Source organism: Filobasidium floriforme, assembly GCF_021052385.1.
Source record: "Filobasidium floriforme strain CBS 6241 chromosome Unknown HD553scaffold_1, whole genome shotgun sequence".
In the NCBI taxonomy this organism is placed as follows: Eukaryota; Fungi; Basidiomycota; class Tremellomycetes; order Filobasidiales; family Filobasidiaceae; genus Filobasidium; species Filobasidium floriforme.
This window is the reverse complement of record NW_025763622.1, coordinates 2,009,187-2,036,077: the sequence shown is the minus strand read 5'-3', so window position 1 is coordinate 2,036,077 and position 26,891 is coordinate 2,009,187. Positions and strand designations below refer to the sequence as shown.

Genomic DNA, 26,891 nt, shown 5'->3' with positions numbered 1-26,891 from the left:
CCCTATCACTATAACTATCTTACGACTAGGCATCTGCAAGGTCCGGCATTCTGATCATTGCTCGCCTTAATACTCGGAGTTCAGATGTACATCACAAAAGCATGGGCGTACGTCCCACGCAAACCATAACCTTGCGCCTGGTTTCTAGACTGTCGTGCTCTCGGATTGCATTTCATACAAATCTTGAACGAGAGTCGGACGGAAAGGTGTACTCGCTAGGATCGCATTCCGTCTTAGCATGAATTGAACCAACCTGGATTCAAGATCCGAGCTTTGCCGCTTTGTAATCTTTTGAGAGGTTACCCCCACCCTACATGATACCAAACATGAAATGTGGAACATAACGCTTCATCGATCATCATATCATCATCACACCAAACGCGTGTTCAAACGCGTCGCGTGGATCAGTTCATTTGTCGACGCGTCGAGGATTCCCTACGTTCTTCGAGCTCGACATCGAAACTGATACTTCGCTAGATCACTGATCACTGATAAGATATCCGGGCAATCGTCCTGACTACCACCGAGTATCAACAAGCTTTCAGTATCCAACCATGCGTATCCAAATCGAAATTCCTCCATCCCTCATCAAACGCCCTGCTCCGCCAGCCTCGGCTCCCCCGCTCGTCCAGATCGGGGGAGAGATGGTCATCATGGAACTCCAAGGCGACCTGACGTTTGAAGGAGAACCGGGAGGGAAAGTCATCGGTCTGTTGGGGCTGGAGAGGATGGTAAGTCGTCGAGCCGGATTTAAAAGTTCAAGCCGCGTTGTCAAGCTGATCGAGGATCTTTTATGTTGGAGATTAGGATAAACCGACGTTGCATCTTGGGAAACATCATCTGCTACACGGCAAAATCGTCAACCTGCCCCGCCCGCTTGCCATCATCCGTCGAGCAGATTCTAGGGACTGTGAAGCTGGCTCGTCCAAGTCACGCGTAGTGGGCGGAGTCGATGATGAGAATAGAGAGACATTTGGAGAGCAAGAGGACGACGCACCAGAGCTGGAGATGGAAACGCAACCGGGTCCCTCAACCAAAAGACCACGCCTGAACCCCAAATCTCGACATTCCACGACGACGGCCAATGCTACATCCGCTCACTCAGCAGGAATGACGAGCAATTTATCGACTTCCCTCGACCCATTCGTCACGTCAACAGATCCAACCTCTTTCCCATCCTACCCCCGAGCAGGAGAATCCTCCCCGCCCATCTCACCTCCGTCAAGACAGAACAAGAACAGGGATTATTCTTCAGACCTCTCTTCGCCTGTTAGACCGTTTGTCGGGCGAGCTAGGCGACGGAAAGGAGATGGAGGTGCTATTGCGGGGTTGGGGACGGTCGAGGAGAGGGAACCTGTTGAGCCTGGAGAGATTGACGTCGATATCGATACACGGGCTGAGGTGGGGAACGGAACGGATGTAGATGTGGATATGGACAAGATATCCGGAGATCGGACGAACAAGGACGAACGGGACAGCTTGAGGGAGATGAGTAGTAGTCGAACGAGGGAGTACAAGGTCGTCGGTGTCGTCCGGAAAAAGGTCGTCTTCGCCCTCCGGTAAGTTTACGCTGAGGTCTCGATAGTTGCGAATTTTCAAGTTGATCATCAGGCCCTGACAATCTTTCTCACTTTACAATTTCAATTTCCACTTGGATCTGGATTTGGCAATTGGAGAATAGTCCGGAACCGATCGTCACGGCTACGGTCTTGCCAGAATAGGCTTACAGGTGGGCGCGAATACAACACGTCTGCTTTTGAAAGGCCGAAGCACTAGTAGGGAAGACGCTACACGACATTGCACTGCTCGTACAAGACAACGACTCCCATGAGATTTCAGGGCGGATGCAGCCGTCTTGCCGGATCCCCCTGTATTCACGACGAAAGATTAACGATCATATTATATACCCCGGATTTCGGAATATCACGGTTTCCTGGGGTCCCTCACACCAGCCAGTCCTGTTGAGGTCATTTCTCCCTTGAAGAGAAACGGATCTGACTTCATACTGGAAAGAGGTCATACCTTTCCCATCAGCCAGAGTCGTCTGATGTCTTGACGCTATATGGTTCTCGGAGTCTTTTGTTTGTCGCGCTAGAGCCAACGCGTTTACCTGCCGCTCGACTGTGACTTTTGATGGGAATGCGAGAATGTGACGTGAACTTGCAAAGGGCAAGGTCGGATGTTCATCCTCGACGACATCGAGCTACAGTGGCATCCCGGATGGAGACTAACAAGCTAACGAGATAGTAGACCACAAGATCACGTCTAGCCGAAATCTGAACCTGGCTCGACCACCTCCATTCGCGGGTCACTATCCCCCATTCAAAGGGCTCACCCCATCAAACCGAGATCTGCAGCTCGACTCTAACTTGCGGTCTCTCGACCCCCTCGCCCGTCACTCTCGAAAGGACCTCAATCCGGTAACTTTGAATAGGCAAAGGACTCCTCTACCTCTGTACGGGCCGAGCTCGGGAAGACCCTTTGTCGAGACAAGCTGAGCTTTCTGGCGAATTCACCGGGAGAACTTGAACGTTTAGTCCATCAAGGCAGGACGATATACCTCCTGACCTACCTATAGGACCAAGATAGACTGGAACCACCCCGGACCCGCACAAAGGTATCAGGACCGTCCATATAGTATCTCAGTGGCAGAGCCGAGCCTCGCCTTCATCAGGATCATATAGGAGCTTCAGCCGAGCGTATAGAAGAGAAAGGGGAGGTCACATAACCTCGGCTCGCGCTCCTGATCATGTCAGACGGAACGGCTCGACCACGGCCGCCTCGGCAGAGCTCGAGAGCAGGTGCAGGATCTAGTAGACAGAGGGAGAGTAGTTATGGGTCGAGGATCTTGAGTGGGAATGTTGGATTGCAGGTAAGTCCCGAATGGGAATTGTAGTTCCGGAGAACGGTATCGTCGGCATGCATGCTGATCTACCGGGTGATGTATCGTAAATCAGGCTCCGGTCTCGCTGGGCGCCGAGTTGCAACCTCGAGGACAACCTTCGTTGAGAGCTCCATCGCCAGGCCCATCACAGCACTCGTCACGTTCGGCCTCTCCCGGTCCTCCTGAAACCAGCGGGCTACCCTACCTCGCTCACGCTGGACCGACAACGAACGCTCTCCTCAAAGGCCGTCAGACACCCCTTCCGCCTCCTCTTCCAAGCCCACCTACCGTTGCCGAACGTTCGATGAGCGGGAACGGGCCTCTGCATCCATTACGACAACGACCTACTCCACCTAGACCACCTCATCAGCCGTTACCTCCTCTTCCCGCTCTCCCTCCCCAGCATCAACAGGTCGTCAAGATGCAACAACACCAGCAGCAGCGACAACCTTCTTCGCAGTCTTTGCAAGGCACGAGCCAGAATGGGTCTGTATCGACTGAGACCCCGATCAGACGGTCAGCTACGGGGTCGACTACCGCTTCGAACGGTTCGGGGAGTGCCAAATTCAACAGTCCTCCTCCTCCACCAGCTCCTCCTCCTCGGGACGTTCCTTTACCTCCTTTGCCGACAAATATACCCGGTGGGATCGCTCAGTCGAGTTCCTCCAGAAGCGCTCAATTGATGGGCGCGAGCAGTTCGAGCAGTTTGAGGCAGGAAGAACGGGTCGGGAAGGATTACGGTAGTCTAGGAGTCAAAGGGAGGGGCGAGGCGGTCAAGGACGATTCGTACCAGATGAGACAGGCTTCGTTGCCCAGTCGTCTGGGTGGGACCTCTCGATCAAACGCGGGGTCAGAGTTGTCTCTGACGAGTCGGGAACGCCAATTACCACAATCGCAACAGGATAGGAGCATGAGTGGGGGTGTACTGAGTGACGAGCGGCCGCGCAAGTCATCGACGGAAGTCGGGCGAGTGGTAGATCCTGCCTCGGAACCGAGGAGTCGAAAGAGCTCAATGGACGCTGTAAGGACGATGACGACAAATTCGCGGCCTCCTGTCCCCCGGACGAAAACGCCAGAACCGCTAGCCAAGGTCAGTCTGGCCCCCGAAGCTGAAGATGGGTGGCAAGCGGGACCAGCGGAATCATACGGTCGTGCGAGGGGTTCGTTGGAGATGGATAGGCAGGTCCAGGCGGAGTCCTCGAGACAGGCGCAATTGAGAGGTTTAGGAATCGCTGCGGTCGGACCGCCACCTCAGCCTAGACAGAAACCGCCTAGCCCGCCCAAGGTCCAGCAATCAAAGCCTGCTCAGCCAAATACCTCTACTTCGACAAGAAAGAGCGGGGAACAGGACAGGAACGTCTTGCCAGGGCAATCGCCACAGATGAACGGCTCGTGGCCAGCTGCGACTGGGAAGAAATGGAGCATCTCGCCTTTGGTACAGATGATGGACGACAGCTTTTCGAAACGGCAGGACTACTCTTCGATGAACGGTCGGCGGTCGGAAGATCCGGGCTCTTTGATGGGTCGTGGGACTGTTACACCCGAACCAACGAAGCCTGTCGTTCAGCCTCGAAAGAGCTCAGGAGGCTTGCGAGGGCTGTTCAGTCGGAACAAGAAGGACAAAGACAAGGTGGTCAAGAATCCTCCACCTTCTGCTCAGGCTGCGCCGGTAGACTTTGCTCCACCCATTAGGCGACGAGCGAGCGAAGACATGCTCAGGACAAAGCGGCATCAGGACGAGATGTCCTCGCTGCCCGTGAGAAAGACGGCGACGCCTGAGCCGGGACTCTTCGTGAGACGAGTAACCGAACCGATGCAGCAGAGACAGCCTCCAGAGTCGACACCCCGAGATGAACGAAATGCATCGCCGTCGTCAGCCAGTCTGGGCCGGGGATCGAGCGTCAAGAGTCCGGCTTCCACCCAAACGCTCGAGTCGACGGAGAGCAATTCGACGATCCGGGAGGGGGCAACATTATCTCCTGTCCTAACTTTACCTTTGCCCCAGTTGCCCACCCTGGATTTCAGCCTTGGATCCACTTTCGACAGCATGTTCACATCTTTGGACGGCAAAGTCTCCCCAGCCGAGGTCCCCGCGAATCCCTTGCACGCTCGGCGGCGATCTCGGAGTTTCAGCGAGTTTTCCAAGCCTGTGCTCTCGCCCCCCTTGGCGGCGTCTGTATCTCACCTTCCGAGCGTGGAGAGTAACGCGAGTCTTGTTGCCGATCTTGTGGCTTACAGTCAACTTGAGACGGTCAAGAACCTCGATAGCTCGGAGCCGACCGTTCCATCGCTATCTTCAGATCACGGCAGGACTACGTCGTCGGCGTCATCGCAGATCATGGACAACTCTCCTCCACGCACGCCAGGGTCGGCTGATACTGTGCAGGTGAACATCGCCGGCTCGAGCAGCTCGTGCTCCATCGATGGCATGCACGCATCGAATTCAGTAGATTCGGCCGACATGGCCATTGTGGGCAAGGCTTGGACGAATACGGTATCCGACAAGTCGCAAAAGACGGTACGGCCAAGGCTGTTACAGCTAGCAGAGACCAACTCGTCTTCCGCGACGATCGTCGAGCAAGATGAGAGCGGATCCGAGGCCGGCAAGTCTGCGTTCTCCCCTCCTCAAACTGCCAAGCTAGAGCCGTCTTTGGATATTGTCAAGCCGGTGACGGTAGAAGATCGGCCGGCAGCACCTCAAATCGTCAGCAAGATTCGAAAGATCCCCCTCCGGCGGCGAGCTCGGCCCGTGAGCTCTAAGGTGGACAATATGTCTCTCGCTGATAACCTGCGGCGGATATTGAACATGTGAGTACCCCTGCCAAAATATCACTGATATGGATCGAGCTGACATGCGCTTGATAGGTTCCGCCTCGGGGCCTCCATGAGAAACATCGATAAAGCCGGTCTCCTTCGCAACGAACTCTTGGAAACATTGGTTGAGGGCGAGAAGCGGGGTTATAGCACTTCCGACAAGGCTGGAAATGCGGCTGTTCGGACGGTCTGTGTTGAATGGTATGTACCATATCGACTATCGGTGGACTCCAGGCACTTGCTGACCTGAGAATCCGTGTAGGGTAAATATATTGCTCGAGGAACTACAAAAAGAACAAGCAGCCAATGAGCGTGGAGCGTGTCTAGAGGCCTTATCCGCTATAATGGAGAGGTGAGCCTGTTCCCGCGAGCCCGATGGAAGTCTTTGCTTATCCTGGCGTACCATCAGTGCCACAATGTCGATGAAGGCCCTCAAGGGACAACAAGGTGACGAGCTCATTTTCAGAGTCTTGATGGTCCGCATAATGTCATATGTCCTTGGGAAACTTTCAAGCAAGGGCATCTTTCACAACACGCTACTATTCTCGGGAAGGATGCTGGCATTCGCCTTCTTCCGGATAGAGGGCATCGCTTTCCAGCTTCTCGCAGCGCTACCTACGAGACCTACCGTGTTGATGCGATTTGCTCACGCAGCCAAAGAATACTCTTTCGTTGGCAGCAAGACTCTCGACATCGAATACCCGCCTCACCTGCAGTCGTTACAGTTCGACAACGCTCGAGACTATATGGAGCGCGTCAATTCGCACATTCCAGACTACTTCGAGGTGGAAGAGGACGAAGCTTTCCACTTTGACAAATCGGGCAACTGGCTACGTCGTTGGCAGTCGGATGATTCAGAGTTGTTCCCGTCCTTCTACAAGGCCTACCACCGGAACCTCGCAGTCTACTTGGCAGACGCTATCGAGATGGCTGAAGGCGATCACACAACGATACCGGCCGCAGTCCTTATGAGTGCGCCAGGCTATGCGCATCTTGCAGCTGTCTATGCCACCAAGACGCATAGCTATATTGTTGGGGCTGTCAATGCGGTCACGACCACTTCAACAACGTCCAACTTCAATGCGGACGAATCTGCTGGTCTTCGAGGAAACGCGAAGCCTCCGGTCTTGGAAACCGCTAACCGCCGTCTCACGGAGATCATCCTCAACATGGCCAATTCGAGGATCTTTGTCCAGACCAGGTCAGGTCAGGTCATGGAATGCGACGGAGCTGAGATGTGGGGCAGCATGGTCGACGTCTGGGTCAAGTACCTCGTCTCACGAACAAGTCTCTACTCACCACGAGGGGTGTTTTGCCTCTTCGACCTACTCGACGGGGTCGTAGCGCCTTCGTACGATTCGCTTGCTTCACCGACTGCGGATGGACAGCCAACATTCAAAGCTTCTCTTGTCGACATACCGCACCTGATATCGGTCCTCAGACTTGTTCTCACCGAGACCGACCACCATCTCACGCTGGCCAAATGCGTAGCCTTCATCTGGACGCATTACGAGACTCTGTGCGCCCAGGTCGAGCACAGGGAAGCGCTCTGCATGAACCTCTTGCTCGACCCCAAAGTCTTCGAACGGCTAGTACTGTTCTGGTCGCAGAGCGTGCGTAGCTACATCCTGCGACTGGTAGTGTTCAGACTGGGACACGTCTCGACCGCCCCGACCGACTTGGTCAATCATGAGATGGAAGTCGCTACCGTGCAGATGGTTCACACTCGGCTCGAGCGGATACGGCGTCGTCATGACGAGCTGGAACCCAGGGATCCGATGGTCACACCTCCCATGCAGACTATGCAATTGGAGCCTTTGGACGAGGTCGAAGAGCTACCTAGAAGCAAGTCCACTATTACCATGGTTGAGCCCATAGATCGACCGGAAGAGGCCTCACCTGCGACTCGAGCCGAGAGGCTCTTGGGGCTCGCCGGAGTGGAATCGCCCAACATGAGCAACGAGACCACTGAACCCGAATACATTGCCGGCAAGGGCAAGGTTGGAGGCAACAAGGCCTCGAGCTGGTTCAAGAAACCGTTTGGCAAGCAAAAGAAACGCAAACCGAGTACCGAAAGCGAGAGCGATTCCGATTCGGGAGTCAAGCCAGCCAAGATCGCTGGGCAGTCTTTCCAAGCCCCTGTTGGAAGGCCTGCTCGTCTCAAGACCTCGATGGACGCTCAAGACGTCCAACCGACATCGCCCGCCGCCTTGTCGCAGAAATCGGTCGGCGCGGAAAGCACCGATTCGTTCGAGGGAGACGCTTCGGCGCTTCAGCCCCGTGGTCCTGTGGTCCCGACCATCTCGACCACTCCGGCGCTGCGATTCAGCACACCCGAACCACCAGCGTCACCTCGGTCGCCTAGCAGAGTCCAGTTCGAATTCGAACTTCCAACCGCCTCCCCTAGGAGTGACGCCTTTGATAAACGACCCCGTGGGAACCTCTTGTCCAGCCCAGCCGCCAACGGATCGAGGAACAACGCCAACAATCTCAATAACCCGAACCAAAGTCACCCTCAACGGATGCCAGCGTCCCCCTCGATGTCGAGATCGTTCTCGAAACGGTCCAGCCTGTTACACCCCGTTGCCGCGGGAGTATTGGAAGGGCCGGCGAGCCCGTCTTTCCGGCGGAGTTTGGCTACTGTGCCCGAACCCCCCGGGTACGAGAAGCGTTTACACCCTTATGCGATCAGAATGTTGGCCGAGCTGGAGGACGTGCAGAGAGAGGTACGTCGAGCGTTGCTTTCCTACAGACTTCTCCTGACGGAGTGTTTGGTTTGCTAATTTCGACATTCTTCATTGACCCCCTCAGTACGAAGAATGGTGGGCCGAGGACGGGCCAGGAAGGCAGGACAGCGCGCCGCCTCGACTTACGATCGCTTGGCCGTTCTCCGAGGAGGAGGATTAACAAGAAACGTCGCCCTCTCCGTTGCTACGATTATCACCGCCATCGACGACCACCAAAACACCACGCTATATTACTATTATTCGCATCTACGAATCTAACGAAAGCGACCGTCGCGAGATGTTCTTATCTATGTATCCCTTCCTCTATCATTTCTTCTGCATTCGATTTCTACCTAGCATACATGTATGGTCCGACGCATAACTTGTGGAGCTTGAAAACGAGCGCATGTTGTTGATTACGTGGCATGACGTTCGAGCCTTGGCCTTCGCGACGATGTCGGCCGAAACAGCAGAGGAGAAGAGCATATGCCAGAGCTAAGATGGCTCATCCGGCACTGACCTTTTCATCCACAGCTCGACGAAGTCCCTTTCGAACCCTGACGACCTGGGGCCGCTGGTCTCTCCGATCGCGATCGACGAGGTGCGCGGGGTGCAAGGGTGTGGCATATGATTGACCTGGCACGGGCGCGGGCATCGCGGCGGGCGGGCCGAGAGCAGTGATGACGACAGCTCGATCGCCGAGGGCAAAGGGAATCGGGAGCAGCTGAAGTATATAACACGTACACACATCGTTCGATCCATCGATCTACAACCCTTCCTACCTCACTTGACAACACATTCAGCCTAACTACTAGCACTCCACACTTCCACACAAACATGTCCGTTCCCGAAATCGTGATCAAGACCCGTCAGGCCGCCTCGGGCCAACCTGGCGAAACGGCCGAGGTCAGGCAGGTCACCACCACCGAGGACATGCATCCCGATCCTTCCAAGAGCATCAAGCTGCCCCCCAACAGGCAGAAACTCATTGACGATGTGATTGCCCTCTAGTGAGTTTGACTGCGGGATCAACTTGTCAAAGCATGATTTATTGACAATCTCGCTGGTGGGCCACATTCTCTAGCTCGATGTTAGTGCTGATCCGCCAGCGTATCACGCCTCAAAAGTCGTTCTGAAACTGATACGAGTGCTTTCATTTGACGCAGGGAGCCTACTGTCGAGCGTGTCTCCCGATACGCCCCCAGCTGTGTGAGTGATTCGGATCCACTCTGACTTCTCTCGAAACGTCAAGCTGAACGCATTCCAATGTCCTATCCCCAGGTCTATGGTACGCCTACCAACCTCCAAATTCCAGTTCCCGCAATCCTTGTGGCTCAAATTTGCTACCGATCGAATCCCAGATGACCAGTTTGTCTACGCTAACAACCGATACAAGATGGCGTGCCAGTGGTAAGCCTTCTCTTTCATCTTTACTAGCATTCCGGACTACACGACTGATTCCTGTGTTCCTTCCTTTATGGCAACGCAGGTTCGGTGAGTCGCAAGCCTGAACTACTTCGCCTGTATGCGCACCTACTGACATCAGTTGGCATGCCCACAGCTCTGCCCAAATTGTTCGCTGCTAGCCGAAACGAAGGATACGAGATCATCCACAACTCTCAAAACTTGATCCAGTGAGTCGAAAACTAAGCCATATTTGCGGGACATACGCTTATGGTAGTCTACGGACCGGTCGTTAGGTTCAAGAATGAACAGGTACGATACCTTTGAAAAGCAGCCTCTTCCCGAACGACAAGCTGATTCGGTAGCCTCTTCCACCCGATAGACTTGGGAGCTCTTGGGCGTCGGCAGCCTCAAGCCTATTACCATCAACGCGCTCGTCAGCCTCTCGCTCGACCCGGCTACTTCGGACTCTGACTTTCCTCTCATCGTCAGTATCTGTCCCAGTCCGAATCCGATTGGTCTGCTGGTGAAAGGCTCTCTGCTTACTGATAATCCTTTTGATGATCGGCCAGACCTACCACAAGGATCAAGCGGTAAATAGGAATCGAACTCTACAACCATGACAGTGTCGAGTTACTGATCGTGAGATTCTTCATCATATCTGATGCGATCGCACAGAATGAGAAGTAAGTCTACCTCCTCAGAATCCTGTCTCAGAGCTTGTCAGCTGACACGAATGGACCTTGACGTTCGCAGGGACTACAGCCACGGAGGTAAGTCTCTCCCGCCTATATTGCTGACAACGCCTATATTGCTGACAAAGCCGCAAACGGTCTCGAACCTGATATCCGTACCATCTTGCAGGTATCGGCTTCATCTTGAAAAAGGGCCAGGCCGACATCGTTCCCAAACTCTTCTTGGACAAAGATTCTCCTGTTCACTTCTTCAAGGTTGGTCTCGGCCTGCTGCACGATTGCTAGACAGGACGCTGATCAGCCGTCACTGTTATAGGAGGACGATCTTCCCGAGAAGCCTGTCGTCAAGCACGGCTCGGGTACCAACGCTCCCACCAAAGACTTCTAGGTATCGCGCCCCGAAGCCGACCTGCCTCTGACTCGGTAGGAGCAGGTCCTCTGTCAAGTTTGCTAGAAGAAGATTAGATCGATGTCAAATGATTGTATCCCCTCAGACTCGAAAAACAAGTGTCTATTTTCTGCTGAATCGGACGACCCGCTCCTGGATCCTGGTACCGCTCTTGTCGTTTGTAGGGCATGGATGACGAGAAGAGAGTCGCACATCGACTAGAGATGCGTCAAGACAAGGCTGCGGCTTTCTTAGGTCTCTTGATCTGACATAAGATTATGCTGGGGAGCAATGCGAATTACCATGGTATCGACAGTTAACAAACCCATCACAACCAAGACGGTTTAGCCCGTTGAGCTCCGTTGGTAGAGCAGCCGACTCTTAATAGCTTCACAGCCATTGCGATCGGCAGGTCGTGGGTTCGATCCCCACAATGGGCTATGATTTTTGCCTTTTTTTACAACTTCATCATCTTGGCATGATAAACTACTTTTAGCGAAGGCCAATCCTAACGATCTTTCATCTGAAGGATTTCCAGGATGGCCTTCCAATACCAGCAAAAACATGGTGTCCTTCTATCATATGCTCCAGATTTCGACTTCCCTTGGCGTACAGATAATCAGCTGATTTCTCAGATACGCGCTCAAAGTAGTCTCACATGATGCATGGGTTGACATGTGTGATGACCAGATGCTGGGCCATCAAGCCGTCATAACATGAGAGGCACGTGGCTGTTGCCTGACAGATTAGTCTCTATCGCGATGGTAAAGTTGCGAACCGATCCGACATTTATTTCTATTGCGCCCGCATTGACCTGCTTCTCCGTACATGTTCGATCAATCGATAGGGTCACTCGGCACCCCAGGGCGAAGGACTATTGACTACATTTTCGACTGATGGGAAGTCAAGCTGTTGTAAGGATGAAGTCACAGGCATCCATGATTGGCGGGACGAAAACGAATGTGACGGCAGGTAGCCGTCACAGCCTGTGTGCAACAGTGCGTACCGATTACTGGCGATTGGGCAAGTGATAACCTCCCCGTCGAGGGACCCACTTGTCATGCATCCGCGACTACCTTAGGCCCGTTCCTGATGTTCCATTATGTTCAGACTGTAAGCAAGTGACAAGATCTGACAGAGAACCATGGATCTCATAAACACCTCGACGCCCGTCGCCGAGGCGCTAAATAAACTCGCGACCGGGATATGCCTGTTTCATATACGAAGCTGAGGCGATCGTCAGAGCTTGGCGCGTCCACGCCAGGCCAGCAACCGATTTTGTCAAGTCGGTCTCCTAAAAGGCTTGTAAATAGCCTTCCAAAAAGGTGCTGAGAGGTGAAATCCTCAAGGAGAACAAGTTCCCTCATTTGTTCTGAGGTGATGCCAAAAGCTCTCTTGAGATCTAGATGTAGAGCCGGCGGCGGAGACTTCCAGTCGGGATTGCGTACACTTTTCCCAGCTTCATCCTTTGATCTGGCTTTGCGCTTGCTAAGTCATACGTTCATGATGATTTGGTCGAGGTGGATCCAGTTGATCAGAGTGAGCCGTTCACGCTCTTTTCCTTTCCTCGGTATATTGCCAACTTGGTGGAGGAGCAGGGATCAGCGGATTGACATTGGAACGACATACTCAGGTATGAGTTACCTCCTTTTACCGACCTGGTTCGATTCAGGTCATTGCGCACGCCAACTTGGGGACTCTCAAGACTACGTCTCTTAGTCCTCGTGCTTTGAGACTCAGGACAATCTTTCCAAACGGTCGAGATCGGACAAATCGAGTCTCATTGTCGACACCATCGTTTCAACTGAAGGCCGTAGCGTCGCGGTCCATTGAATGTTCACAGTATGACTGAATGTTCAGCAGCGAGCCAAAACACTGGTTGTCAAAGTCAGTCGGTATTCATCAATCTCACACGCGCCTCGAGGTTCATGAGAAATCGATGCGCAAGATATTGCAGCGTCTGAACAGCGGTAGACGTCATCATGCTAGTTCATTCATGTCATTGGGTAGCCCTCGAAATCTACAAAACACACTGCTTAATACACACGCTTGGCAGGGGGGACGCTGTGACATCAAAGGAAATATCGGGCGTGTCAGCAGACTGCAAGCGAAACAAGGACGTCTATCGATCTACTCACGCCTTGCAGTCGTTCTCGTCCATGGTCGTGCCAATGACCTTCCTGTAGCTCAACTCGATATCGGGCTTGGTGATATCTCGGTGGAAGGTCAAACTGTGCTTCATCCACTCGTCGTCATCACGGTCGGGGAAGTCCTCTCTGCAATATCGAGATCGGATATTAGTAACGCGAGCGGACTATGAAAGCGCAGGCGTAGCAGTACTAACCGTGCGTGGGCACCTCGGGACTCCTTTCTTGCGGCAGCGGATACGATGGTCTGCTGAGCGTTGGTCAACAAGTTGCTCAACTCCCAAGTCTCGATCAAGTCAGAGTTCCAGATCATCGATCGGTCTACGAATGGCATTCAAGCATCAGCGACTGTCGAGCAAGGTATGCGCCAATCCAACCGACAACAACCCAAACTCACCCTTGATTCCGACATTATCGTATGATCGGAAGACGTCGGTCATCTTCTCAACTCCCTCGTCCAAAGACTTTTGCGTTCGGAAAACGGCGGCATCGCTCTGCATGGCCTTTTGCATGTTCAACCTGACGGCCGAGGTGTGCAAAGGTCCGTTCGAGTTTCGCAGTCGGTCCAACTCGGCGATACTGGCCTTTCCAAGGTCCTCCAAAGGCTTGTGGGGTGTGTTGGGCTTGTGGTTCTCTCGGATGTGGTTGGCGGCAGCACGACCGAACACGACAATGTCGAGTAACGAGTTGGCTCCCAATCGGTTGGCTCCGTGAACGGAGGCGCAACTGGCTTCACCGGCGGCGTAAAGACCCTTGACAATCTGGTCCTTGCCGTCCTTGTCGACGGTGACGACCTCTCCGGTGTATCGGGTAGGGATACCTCCCATGCTGCGAGAACGAAGAATAGAAAACACGTCAGACTCGATCGAGACCGCTGTTCATGGCTTTGAACACTCACTTGTAGTGCACGGTGGGCAGGACGGGGATGGGCTCCTTGGTAACATCCACACCGGCGAAAATGGCGGCAGTCTCCGAAATACCAGGCAATCGCTCGTGCAAGACCTCGGCGGGCAAGTGCGAGAGTTGCAAGTAGACGTGGTCCTTCTCCGGACCGACACCTCGTCCCTCTCGGATCTCCAAAGTCATGGATCGCGAGACGACGTCTCGGGAAGCCAAGTCCTTGGCGGTAGGAGCGTATCGCTCCATGAAACGCTCTCCCTCCGAGTTCAAGAGGTATCCACCCTCACCTCGCGATCCCTCGGTAATCAGACAACCGGCACCGTAGATACCGGTAGGGTGGAACTGGACAAACTCCAGATCCTGCAGAGGAAGCCCAGCCCTGGCGACCATGGCGTTACCGTCTCCGGTACAAGTGTGGGCCGAGGTACACGAAAAGTAGGCACGTCCGTATCCTCCGGTGGCGAGCACGGTGTTGTGAGCCCGGAACCTGTGCAAGGTACCGTCCTCCATGTTCAAGGCGATGACACCAACACAGGCGCCGTCCTCCATCAAGAGATCGAGAGCAAAGTACTCGATGAAGAAGTTGGTGTTGTGTCGGAGCGATTGACCGTACAGGGTGTGCAACATGGCATGACCTACGTTTCGAGAACGAAATGTCTGGTCAGGCACAGGCCACCAACAACATCGAGATGGTCTCGCTCTCACCAGTCCTGTCAGCGGCGGCAGCACATCGGTAAGCCTGTCCTCCCTTTCCGTAGTTGAGCGATTGACCACCGAAAGCTCGCTGGTAGATCTTTCCCTCCTTGGTACGGGAGAAGGGGAGACCGTAGTGCTCGAGCTCGATGACGGCGTTGGGAGCCTCCTTGCACATGTAGTGAATGGCGTCCTGGTCACCGAGCCAGTCGGATCCCTTGACGGTGTCATACATGTGCCACCTCCAGTCGTCCTCGGTCATGTTTCCAAGGGCTGGAATGTCGAAACACGGCGGATCTCAGTTAGCTTGCAGCCCCGTACGACAAGTGGCAGGGTCGTGGATTTGTCTTGTCTCACCTGCGTTGATTCCTCCCTGAGCGGCAACGGTGTGCGATCGAGTAGGGAAAAGCTTAGTGATACAAGCAGTCTTGAATCCACCCTCGGCTGCAGAAGGACAACACGACCAGATCGATCAAGGTATAAGCAGCCAGGTCGACGACATCGATGGCCTGAAAAACGTTGTGCTCACCAAGACCGAAAGCGGCTCGGAGACCGGCACCTCCAGCTCCGACTACGATGGCATCGAACCTGTACCGCAAGGCGATCATAGGGATAGGGGGTGAATAAAGTGTTCGATCGAGATCGCCGTCCCGCGCTGCCGCAACAAGCGAGTGGTCGAACGATGTACTCACTCATGGTCGATGACGGGGTAACCCTTGTGCTGGCCAAAGTTCTGTCGGACGAAGGATACCGATAGAGTGGAGATCAGTCTTCCTACATCCCTATGGATCGAGAATAGATCGCGCGTTCCAAACTCACGGTAGCCTCCTTGGCACGGTGAGACGGCGAGGCAAAAGCCAACCCTCGCTTTTGGATAGACTTGGAAGCCGCCTGGCTCCTAGAGATGCTCTTGGAGAACTGACGGAGCATCGCAGCAAAGTTCCGTAGGATCGCGATCGAGAAGTTCTAGTGGTTGTTTGAGAGGAAAATAGATTCGGGACGAGCGAAAAGTCCGATCGAGAGTCGAGAGTTGTTGGGGGGACGAGGACTAGGTAGAAGCGACGACGGCAAGATTAAAGATTCCCTCGAGGTTATATGAGTCACAAGATCGGAACTCGAGGTGTGGTGGCGGTGATGTCGTCGACGACGAGGATGGGATGTGGGATGCTTCGATGTTCGATGCGAGCAGAGGTCGGTCGATCGGCGGGGCAGGGGGCAGGGCAGGGGCGAGGGAAGGTGGGGACTGTGCTCGCTGCTCGCGCATCAAAACGGGCGACGTCTCATAGGCCACCTCGCCCTCACACTTTTGCTTCCGACAAGCAACATCGAGGTGCTCCCATCGTCCGACTTTACCCGAAAGCAACGGAATGTATCGCAGGATCGCAGATCGGGGTTTCACAATCGACTCGACATCATGAAACACGCCCCAAAGTTTCACAGCTAATCACCATATCAAGATCATCGACCTGCCTAGTATCGCACTATACAACCCCTGAAGAAGTACTCCCGCTCCTGGACTTGGAGAGCAACGATCCCAACCTCCTCACTCCCATCGGGATCCTCCTCGAAGCCACCGACGGGCTCCTCGTCACGGGCGAGACGACCAAGTCCGATCGGTCCATCAGAGAACCCCTGTCCGACATGGGGTACGGAGAGAATGAACCGTTACGAGAAGTCGTCTTGGGACTGAACGGGTTGGAGAAGAATTGTGGCGACTGCGACTGGTGTACGTTCACGTACGGCATTCCATCAGTCGTAGAGACTGGCGAAAGCGCGTCTGAATACGCAGATCGACCGTGGACGAGCGTATCCTCTGAAGGTCTATCGGGGTGGTTCCGCTTTTCACTCGATCCTGCCGACCCGAAAGCGAGCGCCAACAGGTCCATCCCCGCCTTGCTCCCATTCTTGGCCGAGAAATCTAGCTCAGCCTTTTCCCTCACCGCCAGCGGATACCGCGACTCATAGTTCACGACGAGCGACTTGTGGAAAGTTTCCATCGGCGTCCCGCGGGTCATCCTGCTATGCATATCTAGTCCCTTGAGGAGGAGCGAGAGGTAGTCCACGAGAAGGTCGTCGTGCCCGGCGTTGACGTTGGTAGTTATCAAGACGTCTTCGATCGCAGCGTCTAGTAAGTTGCTCAGCCCATTCGAGCTAGAGTCGGAACGAATCGACACAAACGGTTGGTCGTCATCAGCCTACTGACTTCCAACAACCCATCGACCCAACTCTGCACAAGCTTACTCGGTCGTACCCATCCCGTTCAGCGTATAGGCAAGCATCTCAATCGTCCCCCTCATCTTTCTCGCGATCACCTCTTCTTCCGTCTGGACCACCCTGGTCGTGTTCTTTACGCTCGCAAACGGCAAGAAACCAGGCAAGGGAGAGTCCACCTCGTATACCGCTAGATCGCCTTCGACCAGGTCGAGCGTAAAGTGGCAGACATTGTCGTGTTTCGCCCAGAAGGGTTTAGGAGGTTGACTGGGCTCGATGTCGACCTCGACCAGGAGGATGTCGGTCTCGGGAGGGACGGGGGTACGATCGGCACGTTCGCGCAGGGCGATCGTTTGCTCAGGATACGCCCGCTGAACTTGGTGCAATCTGCCAAGTAGCGAGTAGGGAGTTCCGGTAAACCGAGCGTAATCATCGGTAGCCTGCTGCGGAACTCACAGGTCTTCGCAATGCCGCGCTCGCCAGATCAGCTCGATCATCTCCCCATCGACCAATCGCTACGGCGCCAAAAGCTCCGATCGGTCAGCTTGCACTCAGACCTGTCCGTGAAAAGCTGAACTTCCACTCACAACGTAAAAGTACCGCCATACGGGACTACCTTCTTGCATCATCCGGGCGAGCCTGGACCGGTAGGTTAGAATATCGCTTACTCGTCGGCTATACGATGGGCTAGCATCAGCTTGGGATACGATACCTGAAGTGAACGCACGCACTAATCTCCTTCTCGTTCGGCTAGAACAGTCAACGAGGCCAGGATTCTCCCCGCCAAGCCGAGGTCACACATAAAGATAGCCTCGTTGATCGCCGCCTCGTGCAGCTCGCTGACCCTCAGGCTGCGCGGTGCGACATGACCGTGTAAACGTAAAGACAGGTTGTCTTCGGGATCCTCGCAGAGCACCGCCAGCTCGAGTAGCAAGTTGGCTGTGGACGTGCCTTCGGCGTCGAATATATGGTTGTAGAGCTGCAGGATCAGCGCTTTCCGTACAGAGGGAAAAGGCATGACCAGCTCGAGCAGGGCGATAAAGGCCGTCCCATGGCGAGGATGGGTCCAATGCTGGTTCTCCAAGGCGCCGTAGAGTCTCGGCAATATTTCCAATGCAGCGCTCCACCCATTCTCAGGTGTCAGCCAGATGGCCGATGCCTCCTGAATGAGCATAGTGATTCGCATCACCCTATGAGACCCTTCGACGAACTATGAGGCATCCGGTCAGGTTTGCGTGTCGAAGAAGTCGAGACGAAAAAGCGCTTACTGCATGGACCAGTAAAAATAGGAAAGCTTCAATCTCCTGGAACAAGTAACGGGGTTTGCAGATGAGTATTCGCTTCGCGCGTCCCAACCAGAACATGGCTCACAACGTTTGGCGCACCGGCACTAATGGTGAAGAGGACCTCGTGGCATACGTTACGTATCTTGGCCGACCCAGCATCGAGTGCCAGATCCACAATCTTCGAGAACGACTCGGGCCCTGCCGCCAAGCGACACAAGATCCTTAGACAATGAATCGCATCGTCATCGCTATCAAAGCCTCCGTTCGCGCTCGATTGGGGCTGAGAATGTCTGACCAGAGCCACTACTGTTGCAAGATGCTCATGCGATGCAACGTGGCCTGACACGACTGTCTCACACATGGCTCGACACAGGCGTAACCACATCCTAGCCTCGAAGGCTGCGTAAGAGGCCATTGTCGAGCGACTGGTGGCCAGCCTGGCAACTGAGTGTAGAAATGCCCAGGTCAGATCCTGCAAATCCGCCAAGACACCTCCGTCCAGGTCCCTGAGCAACTGTCCGAGTCCAGGCGAGAGGCGACTGACGACACAGACGATACATGCCCGAATATCCCTGATAACGATTTCCGCGCCGGCTGGACAAGTCGTTTGGATACTCTGTGAAGGCAGAGCATGTATAATGTTGGACGATCCATTGCCGTTGAGACCATCAAGACCATTTGCCACCTTGCTGTGACTCTTGAGCAGAACCTGAAGCACATCTGCTCCGATATATTCTAGCACATCGTCCAGCTGGATATCAACTCTGCATGAAGCGTCGATGATCCGCCCGCAGGCACTGGTCGCAAGATGAATCACATCTAGAGCCTGATCATCGGCCTTGCTAAGCGAATTCTTAATGTTCCGCCAAAGGGCCGCCACGAGTGATTCGTCCAGTGCTAGCTCTTCCAAGACCTGGATGACGAACCGCATCTTGCTCTTATGTTCGCTAACGGTATTGGGTCGGATATTGTCCATCAACTTGATGATGTCTTCAGGATCCCCAAATGTAGCAAAGGGCCAGTGCCTCAGTGCCAATGTCTGTCCCACATGATCGTCCTTGCTCGAAGCTATGGTCACGAGCTGGCTCCTTATCGCCGAAAGGGTCTCCTCGATTGCCTCTTGCCCATCGAAAGACGCATCGAGCATCAACCGAATGAGCCTGCACACCATGCTCAGACACTTGATGGTGCTGTTCCTTCTAGACCGATCGCTCAAAGCCAAGCTGACAGCCTCCAACAGCAATTGAACCGCTTGTCGTTTTGCGCCTGGCTCTAGGGTGCAGACCGCACAGGAAGCCTGCAACTCCTCCTCCTCAAGAAAGGTAGCCAAGACGTCCAGGACCGCAGCGTGTAGCGGAAAGTTCGTAGTATCCGCTAGCATGGCAGAGAAAAGATAGTCCAGCAGCTTCCCAGCATGCCTCTTGAGTTCGTCCACAGGTGCATACCGTAGCAACGAGATCCGATCAACCGAGATATCACCCGGCGGTTGTGTCAAGGCATACGCAATATTGACGTCTTTGAAACCAAAAGGCACCAAAGACAGAGCACGTACCGTCAGGGCGCAAGCGGGGTTTGGGGAGACGAGGGTATGTTCCCCATCCTGCACCCAAAGCTCGCTACCGGGATTGCTCGCTAGGGGCATCTCCACACTGAAAGCTACCCATTCGTTCGACCCTTGAGGGGCGTTCGTTTCTGCCGCCCGGTCCGCAGCCATGATCGAGAACTGCACGTAGCCGCTCTGCAGATGCTGACGAGAAATCCGAAAGCGGACGAGATCGCCAAATACGGGCGTCGAGGTCGAAGGCGTCTTTTGCCAGACCACCGACTTGTACTCCAACGCCCCCTCGCTGGACATGCCAGATCCAGAACCCCCAGGAAAGATGCAATCCACAAGCCGATGCTGGTCCGTCGAATAGAGGGTCATCTTGACGTACACCTCGTCGGGGATCGGATCGGGCAAGACGGCCGACCAGAGCTTGATGTATACGTCGGCGTCAGCTACGCCCTGTACCGGGCTCGATCCGCTAAGAGATCGGCATAGCGCTGCATTACGGACGATTCGGTTGGTCGGGCTCATTTGCATGCCGACGACGATTCTGTGCCTGCGAAGGCATCACACGTAGATATCAGCATCAGACAAAACGAGCTACATGGAGTCAGAGTCATTTTGGGCCCACGCACTTGCTAGCACTAGCGGTATTCTTCCTCTCTACCAGCTCCTCGTGCATGCTCGAAAACACCGACCCTTTCACCCAAGGCTCCACCTGCAAGACCTTTTCGCTTGAAGTATCCAACAGGCCCGACAACGGGGTCACGGACACCCCAAACGGGTACCGACGGTACGACCCGTCCATGCCCCCAATCACGACCCTGACGACCTTGACCACCAGGTACAGCGAGGTGATGGTACCATTGTTACCACCTATTTCAAAGGCCACACTGGACTTTTCTGTGATATGCCCCCCCTTGATGGCTTGGGAAAGGAATTCCTCTGTGATGAACGCCTTCTTCGTCGGCGTATTATCGTAGATGGACAGGTAGAGCTCTAAGGATTCTCCGGGGTCCGTGCGGATGATGATAGCCTTGACTTCGGCTACTAGATATTTCGAAGCCTCGGCCGGATTTGATGGGTTCCGGATGGCTGACCTTACATCCTGGAGGGCCGGGATCCCTTTTCCTTGATGCGTCAGGTAGAGGTTGGACAGCCTCGTTTCCTCTGGAGAGATCTTTGGCGCATTCAGAGAGGCCGTAGCGAGTTGAGCCAGGTACAATCGGAGCGGAGTGACGATCCATTCTCCTTGATTACCCTCGTTGACTACAGGCTGTTCCCCCGTCCCGGGATGCCTGACCACCAGATCCAGTCCTTGCAGCGCGTTCCCCCTGCTCAAGGTTTTCAACACCTCGACCCGTACCCGATTATCCTGTTTTTTCGTGAGGATCCCCGAGTCAAGTTGAAGCCGGTAGGAAGCCAACAACTGAATCTCCTTTGTCACGCCATCAAAGAGCTTGTATTGCCGAATTGCCAGGTAGACGGGCAGTCGGTTGGACCAGTCTTGGATGGAATCTTGGATGCAAGATATGATAGTGTCTGTTCCCGACGACGACCTCGCGATGGAGAGAGATTCCAGGACGGGAAGTTCGACTGTACCTCGGGAGTGGGTTTGGGTATCGCAGGGTCCAAATGTTGGACCACCCGGATTGTCAGGTTGATGATCCCATTGTACATGACCAGCAGGAAATACGCCGGTCTGAACGGATGGTTCGGGTTTCGAGGAGGATGGGTCGATCTTTTTGATTTGCTCAAAACGAATTGAAGGGTTGCCCACGACGTAGCTACGTACAGGGAGGCAGTCTTAGCGTACGCACGATGTCCTTGTGAACCACTTCGACCCGGCTCACCCTCTCAGCCAAGTTTCCTGGGCAAGACCATTGCTCGATGCAACTCGAAGGACCTCTACCGCAAAGACCTCGCTTCCGTACCACAAGTCTACCAAGTATGGGTTGATGCTCCTGGTTGCTTCGGTGGTGATCAAGTTTCGTACTACCCTGCCACGGACGGCATCTTTGAGAGGAAGCCAAGTGCCGCTACAAGGGCGGTAAAGGTGTCAGCAGGATGGCACTGCCCTGCAACAGGTGAAAGGCTGGCGTCTTGTTGCTCACCTGTTGATTGAAGACACGTTGTTGTTCATGATCCCGGACGTCGCTCTATCTTTTCAAGGTGAACTCGGTCATCGTTCGTTTGATCATGTCGAGGTGGTCGTCGTCTCGCATGTGATAGTCCTGCTTTACCAGGTTCCGAGGGCAAGCTGAGTATCGATCGTAGTGATTGTGACGACATGTCTAGGTGTCTTTCTCTCTTGCTCTGCTTCTTGTTATTTGTTTACGGGGTTCGAAGATCATCAACACGGAGCGCTCCTCTTCCCTAGGGAATTTGATCAAACAAGATGCAAGAAGAATGTCTGAAATGATGATTGAGTTTGATGATCCATGGAAACTCCCCCTCCTCCCCGGTCCCCTCGGCCCTAGGCGTTGACCGAGGGCAATTGGTTCCGTTCGATCATATGACGGAATAACTTACGGCATCGACCTCATACTCGTTGAATTTACTTCCGCCTGTCCCGCGATCGTCGCCGCCGGGAGCAGCTTGCACCTTGTCCATCACCTCGATCACCTTTCGCACTCGACCTTTGGAGGTGTTCATGTTCTGTTTCAAGGACCGGTCTTTACCAAATAAATACATGTCCCTGTCAACTCATTGATCAAGAAGCTCAAAGTCACATTTACAAAGCGAACATGAAGAGATAAGCCTAACAAATTCACGTTCTGTAGTATCTCCATCCAACCGCGACATCATGGAGTTCGACGCCGAACGTGCGGGACACGGTCAAAGCGGTGGACGGACCAGGTTACAATCCTCCATGAAACCCGGGGTCGATATCGACATCACCAGCGCTCGTCAAGGGATTTCCTCCACCGAGAGACCTCATCCTCGTCGGATCCCTTCATCTCCATCTACTCCAAACTTGCGTTCTCTGAGCTTGTCGTCAGCATCTCCACAAGAGGATGGTGATCTGAATCTGAATAGTCCTTTGGATACCCCGTTAGCTCGATCGCCTGACGAATCGTATCACAACACGACAGCGACGAGGACACCGTTAGGCAAACCCAACGACGGAGCAAGGCCTGATCTGGAAACCCCGCTGGCGGGCAATGTCAATAACATCGGCCGGAGCCGGACGATGATCCGTGCGCGAGGAGCTGGCCTCGAAGACCGTTCGAGCAGGGAGACGGACGAGTTCGGGATCCTCTCCCTTGGTCCTGGAGGATCCCGTTACGATGACGAACAGACCATCCGACGAGGCACATCCACTCTTCGTGAATCCTCTCGCCGGACCTCTTCCCGAGGTGTCCCGCTCAACGTGGACACTCGAGGCTTGCCTGTCGCATCCGTACCTACGGACAGGACGGGAGATCCTATCCCATATAGCGCTCCGGGGAATAGCGCTTATCCTTCTTCCCATGTATCGCCCTCCACGCCGACGGGCTCGCAGTTTCAGCCGCAACAATACTCTTTCACCCCTTCACCGACCAAGACCAGGCACGACCAGGCTCCAGGCGGCAGTGATCATCCACACCAGCATCATCTTCATCATAGACAGACGACTCGGCATCACTTACAGAATCATACCGCCGACTTTCTACCACAAGATGTGGCCGGAAAGATGCAGAGATGGGTGCAAGAGGTGGTCGTCTGCAATTTCGATATCGACAGGGGTCCGATCGTGGAGAGACGGATGATCGGACGGCCCTGGGGAAAGGGAGAACGAGCGAACGTGTGAGTTCTCCGCCTCAGTTCTATTCGCTGACGGTGAGGTTTCGCAGCTGAAAGTGATTGCTACCTCTGAACTGCAGGGCATTCTCGGCATTTCCGGACACGAGCTTGTTCGCCGAAGGATCCATCTCGTATTCCTTCAAGATCCGTCAATCGGTCGGAGAGACTTCAAACGGTCGAACTCCCGCCCCGCTCGCCCGTGAACCATCGGAATCTTATTTCCAGTCTAGTAGTAACGGGGAAGCTTCCCGTTCAAGTACGCCCTCCGAACTTTCAAGCCCAACTGGCAACGGGGGCGAGCAGACTCCCTTAGCATCAGGCTCACAGGTCGATATAACGGTCTCGGAGGAGCTCGAGGACCAGCTCGTCCCTCTACCTCGTACACCTCAACCACTGCATAACAAGGAAGGCTTCTTCGGACCCAAGACCGAGTTGCCGGAGACTCCGCTGGCGAAAAAGGTTCTGCCTACCCAGGTTCAGACGGCAGAGGATTATCGAAAGTGGGATGAACGGGGGAGAGAGTGGTTGTACGGGTTCGTGTGGTTCTGTCAGAAGAAGGATCGGAGCCTGGCGAGGGGTTACATGCAGGTAGGTCCGCCTTCACGTCCTCGATGCGTTCTCCGTCGTGTGCTGATGATATTGGTGTGATGTGTTTTTCCAGCGCAGTATCGTCATCTTGACCCACTTGCCGTTTCCATCGCTCTTCTTGGCGGTCTTGGACAAGGTCGCTCCGATGTAATCTGATTACGGATACCCCGCTCTGGAAGCGGTGTGCTACGGTTTCGCAAGCTGGTGAGTCTTGTCTAGCTCATTATGGAAGAGAACGCGGAACTGATGGCTCCCGAAACCCGTCGCACAGGCCTGATCCCGTACCTGGAGCCGAGCTCCAATTGCCCTTGTTGACGGATCTTTTGTCGATCCGATTACCCGATCTGACGGAAGATCCTCAGTTGACCTTGCCTCCACGGATAAGAGCCGATGCAGAAGTCAAATCGGTCGTAAGTATCCGTCGCCGAAATGGCAATGACTATTTCATCATCAGCTGAGCAATCCCACATTGGCTTCAGGTTCTGGCATCATTGCCACCAATACAACCTCTACGGGTCTTCGGCACGCTCCTTCCCGCTCTTTGGCATGTGTGGGAATGCATGATCCTAGGGGAACCGCTTCTCGTCATCGCACCTGACCCCCAGACATGTTCGACTATCGTCTGGTGGTTGGGAGACCTCATGAAACCGATCCCGACCGAGAGCGCCGATCTGCGGCCTTACCTGCATATCCATGATTTGGATTTCAGGTTGCTCGTAAATTCGAACAAGCCGCAACCGGGTGTAGTCGTCGGGGTGACGGTGAGCAACTTCTCTTTCGAGTGCATATGTCGGGTGATCGGTAGCTGATCGGTCCTGCAAATCCTATAGAATCCATTCTTCCGGAACGCTGCTGGCCACTGGCCGAATGTTATTAGCGTGGGCGGGAGCTCGTGAGTTCCAGAAGCAACCTTGATTTCGAGTCTCAAAACAAGTTCTGATACCTTGTCGCTGTTCGCATAGGTCTAAGCCACGACCGTCAACAGGCCCGAATAGTTCCGTAGAGCATCCACAGGGCTTTTTGAGTGCCCGAAAACGCCACGTCTCGAAGGATCGGATACTGTTAAAGAAGCTCGAGGATCTAGTAGCTGCCGGTAAACTTGATGGTGAGCAATCCAGGAGTGAGAAAGGTTCTCGATACTACGTGCTGAACTCCCTTGGACCCTCAGACGCTGCGGGGAACGAGACGCTCCGGACATTCTTCATCCAGCTGACCGAAAAGATGCTCGCTCCGCTGAACCGATACGTGTCATCGCTTATCCCACCCGTCGGGTACGTGTGGAGTTGCTCCTTTGATCGGGGGCATCATGGCGCTTATCATAGTCCTGATGTGGATAGTTCGCCGGAAGGCATCAAGCCGTTTGCCCTTACAGCATTCCTGCATCATCTCAAGGCCATGGCACCGAATCCATTACAATTCCGATCAAAAGGTCTTACCACGAAAGGCAAAGTAGAAACCGAATTCTACACGGCCTTTTGCAAGAGCCCAGGCTTTGCTGGTTGGCTCAGAAATCGCTTGGTCTCGCTCACCGAAGCGAAATGGGGTTTTGGACAGGCCTCACGAATACCCCTACCTGTAATCAACCAATCTGGTGGCCACGGCGCGCCAAGCCCCACCGCATCCCCGTTGAGGCGAGAAGACCTCATGCACAATCGCGTGTCTAACGACTCGTCACATAGAAGCAGCATTAGCAGCGTCGGATGGAGTGAAATCGCATCGGGCAGACGAGGAAGCGATGGCGGGGTATTATCAATGACGGCGCATAGAAGGCCATTATAGTCCCTTTAAAGGACTCGTCCGCCAGCATTGTATGTAGCCCTCGACTCCACCGCGCCACCGCACTGTGATTATTGGTTATCGTTCCATACCCAGCCGACCGGACTTTGCGCCGCCCAAAGGCAGCAGGATCAAGAGTCACCCGACCGGTGTTCCCAGAGGTCACGTTCGTCGCCCAACTTTCGCTTCCTTTCTCCTTGAGTACCAGTGAGGTCGCGTTAAAGGAGAGTCGGACCTGAAAAGAACGGGACATTCCGGGCCGATAGCAAGGTCGTACAGCTCTACAGAGAACTCCGCCGCGTGAAGAGACTCGAACGTGATATATACTGACGCTTCTAGTTGGTTCCCAGATGGAAAGCATGCATATCATTGAATAGATACGTTACGGTTGAGCCGTCTTCAGTACAAATCACATGATCAGTGGAAGCAGGATAGACTGCCTGACCATCTCCTGAACACATCGACTACAACATGGGCGAGAGAAAGACCGGTGCTACCTGGCACCTCATATACCCTTTCATCGTCTGGGTCCTCATCGCCATCCCGACCTGGACAACAGCGAGTGGAGTCTGGTTTGTCGCCGTCAAATCGATGACCCAAGAGATCCGGTTCGGGCCCAAGGATTACTGCCGGTACAACATCACCATCGCGGATGGTGGTACGCAACAGGTTCGAGGGGCCGGCTGTGTAGCTGCTGGGTGGTCTTACCAGGTTTTCCCAGACTCGCTCGGTATAGAGATCCCGGGCGCAGTCACAACTACGTTGAGCAAAGCGGCCGTCATCTTGATTCCGAGTGCGTAGTCGCAGAGTTTCCTTCTCCTCTTAATCCCGAGCTGACATGTCCTGCAATGATCCTTCAAGCCTTCTCGGTCTTGTTGCTGACTATCCTGTGGCAGGCGTATGCGACACGCTACCACCACAAAAAGTCTCACTACCAGGACAAGGTCTATACCCTCGTCACCATCCACCTGGTCCTGACGTTGACTTCGGCGGCATTGGTCTGGCTGTGAGTCGGGGCGTACTCTTGGCATGAGTGTAATACATATC

At 54.2% G+C, this 26,891-nt stretch overlaps 9 protein-coding genes and 1 non-coding gene across 10 annotated transcripts; 6 read left to right on the top strand and 4 right to left on the bottom strand.

The window, feature by feature from the left end:
* Positions 1 to 509: 509 nt before the first annotated feature.
* HD553DRAFT_303680 (uncharacterized protein) lies at positions 510 to 1,977 on the top strand. The gene is made up of 3 exons (XM_046178904.1): positions 510 to 731; positions 808 to 1,559; positions 1,682 to 1,977. The coding sequence occupies exons 1-3, from the start codon at positions 555 to 557 to the stop codon at positions 1,719 to 1,721; spliced, it is 969 nt and encodes a 322-aa protein (XP_046040535.1). The 5' UTR covers positions 510 to 554; the 3' UTR covers positions 1,722 to 1,977.
* A 772-nt stretch (positions 1,978 to 2,749) lies between these two features.
* On the top strand, positions 2,750 to 8,605 carry HD553DRAFT_338608 (uncharacterized protein; the record flags this gene model as incomplete). The annotated part of the gene is made up of 6 exons (XM_046182358.1): positions 2,750 to 2,872; positions 2,958 to 5,692; positions 5,750 to 5,899; positions 5,961 to 6,050; positions 6,108 to 8,424; positions 8,510 to 8,605. 6 exons carry the CDS (start codon positions 2,750 to 2,752, stop codon positions 8,603 to 8,605), a joined length of 5,511 nt encoding a protein of 1,836 aa, XP_046040534.1.
* A 570-nt stretch (positions 8,606 to 9,175) lies between these two features.
* On the top strand, positions 9,176 to 11,135 carry HD553DRAFT_19899 (uncharacterized protein). The gene is made up of 14 exons (XM_046177082.1): positions 9,176 to 9,434; positions 9,509 to 9,514; positions 9,591 to 9,633; positions 9,706 to 9,712; positions 9,786 to 9,834; positions 9,914 to 9,918; positions 9,986 to 10,058; positions 10,125 to 10,140; positions 10,211 to 10,315; positions 10,401 to 10,421; positions 10,507 to 10,514; positions 10,585 to 10,601; positions 10,693 to 10,778; positions 10,840 to 11,135. Exons 1-14 carry the CDS (start codon positions 9,262 to 9,264, stop codon positions 10,909 to 10,911), a joined length of 681 nt encoding a protein of 226 aa, XP_046040533.1. The 5' UTR covers positions 9,176 to 9,261; the 3' UTR covers positions 10,912 to 11,135.
* A 123-nt stretch (positions 11,136 to 11,258) lies between these two features.
* Positions 11,259 to 11,351, top strand: HD553DRAFT_t2. The gene has a single exon. It is a non-coding gene; the product is annotated as a tRNA-Lys (tRNA).
* A 1,451-nt stretch (positions 11,352 to 12,802) lies between these two features.
* HD553DRAFT_303672 (FAD binding domain-containing protein) lies at positions 12,803 to 15,870 on the bottom strand. Its single transcript, XM_046178903.1, has 10 exons — positions 15,471 to 15,870; positions 15,344 to 15,384; positions 15,181 to 15,239; positions 15,009 to 15,095; positions 14,664 to 14,924; positions 13,957 to 14,593; positions 13,456 to 13,886; positions 13,256 to 13,379; positions 13,050 to 13,187; positions 12,803 to 12,975 (listed from the first exon to the last, which is right to left on the bottom strand). Exons 1-10 carry the CDS (start codon positions 15,579 to 15,581, stop codon positions 12,948 to 12,950), a joined length of 1,917 nt encoding a protein of 638 aa, XP_046040532.1. The 5' UTR covers positions 15,582 to 15,870; the 3' UTR covers positions 12,803 to 12,947.
* A 155-nt stretch (positions 15,871 to 16,025) lies between these two features.
* HD553DRAFT_19829 (uncharacterized protein) lies at positions 16,026 to 17,283 on the bottom strand. Its single transcript, XM_046177077.1, has 2 exons — positions 16,893 to 17,283; positions 16,026 to 16,802 (listed from the first exon to the last, which is right to left on the bottom strand). Exons 1-2 carry the CDS (start codon positions 16,946 to 16,948, stop codon positions 16,133 to 16,135), a joined length of 726 nt encoding a protein of 241 aa, XP_046040531.1. The 5' UTR covers positions 16,949 to 17,283; the 3' UTR covers positions 16,026 to 16,132.
* Positions 17,282 to 18,118, bottom strand: HD553DRAFT_19844 (uncharacterized protein). Its single transcript, XM_046177079.1, has 3 exons — positions 17,594 to 18,118; positions 17,450 to 17,537; positions 17,282 to 17,377 (listed from the first exon to the last, which is right to left on the bottom strand). Exons 1-3 carry the CDS (start codon positions 18,046 to 18,048, stop codon positions 17,315 to 17,317), a joined length of 606 nt encoding a protein of 201 aa, XP_046040530.1. The 5' UTR covers positions 18,049 to 18,118; the 3' UTR covers positions 17,282 to 17,314.
* Positions 18,119 to 22,065, bottom strand: HD553DRAFT_19843 (uncharacterized protein). Its single transcript, XM_046177078.1, has 4 exons — positions 21,809 to 22,065; positions 21,548 to 21,733; positions 20,330 to 21,481; positions 18,119 to 20,250 (listed from the first exon to the last, which is right to left on the bottom strand). The coding sequence occupies exons 1-4, from the start codon at positions 21,835 to 21,837 to the stop codon at positions 18,159 to 18,161; spliced, it is 3,459 nt and encodes a 1,152-aa protein (XP_046040529.1). The 5' UTR covers positions 21,838 to 22,065; the 3' UTR covers positions 18,119 to 18,158.
* Positions 22,066 to 22,500: 435 nt separating this feature from the next.
* On the top strand, positions 22,501 to 25,847 carry HD553DRAFT_321458 (uncharacterized protein; the record flags this gene model as incomplete). The annotated part of the gene is made up of 8 exons (XM_046181229.1): positions 22,501 to 23,483; positions 23,561 to 24,068; positions 24,142 to 24,215; positions 24,340 to 24,478; positions 24,548 to 24,829; positions 24,899 to 24,960; positions 25,031 to 25,339; positions 25,391 to 25,847. The coding sequence occupies 8 exons, from the start codon at positions 22,501 to 22,503 to the stop codon at positions 25,845 to 25,847; spliced, it is 2,814 nt and encodes a 937-aa protein (XP_046040528.1).
* A 468-nt stretch (positions 25,848 to 26,315) lies between these two features.
* On the top strand, positions 26,316 to 26,854 carry HD553DRAFT_338603 (uncharacterized protein; the record flags this gene model as incomplete). The annotated part of the gene is made up of 2 exons (XM_046182357.1): positions 26,316 to 26,637; positions 26,706 to 26,854. 2 exons carry the CDS (start codon positions 26,316 to 26,318, stop codon positions 26,852 to 26,854), a joined length of 471 nt encoding a protein of 156 aa, XP_046040527.1.
* Positions 26,855 to 26,891: the final 37 nt, after the last annotated feature.

What these genes read in the sequence shown, in the direction of transcription:
- HD553DRAFT_303680 (XM_046178904.1), top strand. Translation starts at nt 555, where the DNA reads ATGCGTATCCAAATCGAAATTCCTCCATCCCTCATCAAACGCCCTGCT. An exon ending in TGTTGGGGCTGGAGAGGATG is followed by an intron (nt 732 to 807) that starts GTAAGTCGTCGA and finishes GTTGGAGATTAG; the next exon opens with GATAAACCGACGTTGCATCT. An exon ending in AAGGTCGTCTTCGCCCTCCG is followed by an intron (nt 1,560 to 1,681) that starts GTAAGTTTACGC and finishes ATTGGAGAATAG; the next exon opens with TCCGGAACCGATCGTCACGG.
- HD553DRAFT_19899 (XM_046177082.1), top strand. Translation starts at nt 9,262, where the DNA reads ATGTCCGTTCCCGAAATCGTGATCAAGACCCGTCAGGCCGCCTCGGGC. An exon ending in ACTCTGACTTTCCTCTCATC is followed by an intron (nt 10,316 to 10,400) that starts GTCAGTATCTGT and finishes ATGATCGGCCAG; the next exon opens with ACCTACCACAAGGATCAAGC. An exon ending in CTCCTGTTCACTTCTTCAAG is followed by an intron (nt 10,779 to 10,839) that starts GTTGGTCTCGGC and finishes TCACTGTTATAG; the next exon opens with GAGGACGATCTTCCCGAGAA.
- HD553DRAFT_303672 (XM_046178903.1), bottom strand. Translation starts at nt 15,581, where the DNA reads ATGCTCCGTCAGTTCTCCAAGAGCATCTCTAGGAGCCAGGCGGCTTCC. An exon ending in TACCCCGTCATCGACCATGA is followed by an intron (nt 15,240 to 15,343) that starts GTGAGTACATCG and finishes CTTGCGGTACAG; the next exon opens with GTTCGATGCCATCGTAGTCG. An exon ending in TCCCGAGGTGCCCACGCACG is followed by an intron (nt 13,188 to 13,255) that starts GTTAGTACTGCT and finishes TCGATATTGCAG; the next exon opens with AGAGGACTTCCCCGACCGTG.
- HD553DRAFT_19829 (XM_046177077.1), bottom strand. Translation starts at nt 16,948, where the DNA reads ATGAGGGGGACGATTGAGATGCTTGCCTATACGCTGAACGGGATGGGT. An exon ending in AACGGGATGGGTACGACCGA is followed by an intron (nt 16,803 to 16,892) that starts GTAAGCTTGTGC and finishes TTCCGACTCTAG; the next exon opens with CTCGAATGGGCTGAGCAACT.
- HD553DRAFT_19844 (XM_046177079.1), bottom strand. Translation starts at nt 18,048, where the DNA reads ATGCGAATCACTATGCTCATTCAGGAGGCATCGGCCATCTGGCTGACA. An exon ending in GCCGAACGAGAAGGAGATTA is followed by an intron (nt 17,538 to 17,593) that starts GTGCGTGCGTTC and finishes CCCATCGTATAG; the next exon opens with CCGACGAGTAAGCGATATTC. An exon ending in TATGGCGGTACTTTTACGTT is followed by an intron (nt 17,378 to 17,449) that starts GTGAGTGGAAGT and finishes TTGGCGCCGTAG; the next exon opens with CGATTGGTCGATGGGGAGAT.
- HD553DRAFT_19843 (XM_046177078.1), bottom strand. Translation starts at nt 21,837, where the DNA reads ATGAACAACAACGTGTCTTCAATCAACAG. An exon ending in CAGGAAACTTGGCTGAGAGG is followed by an intron (nt 21,482 to 21,547) that starts GTGAGCCGGGTC and finishes CCCTGTACGTAG; the next exon opens with CTACGTCGTGGGCAACCCTT. An exon ending in AATACCGCTAGTGCTAGCAA is followed by an intron (nt 20,251 to 20,329) that starts GTGCGTGGGCCC and finishes ATGCCTTCGCAG; the next exon opens with GCACAGAATCGTCGTCGGCA.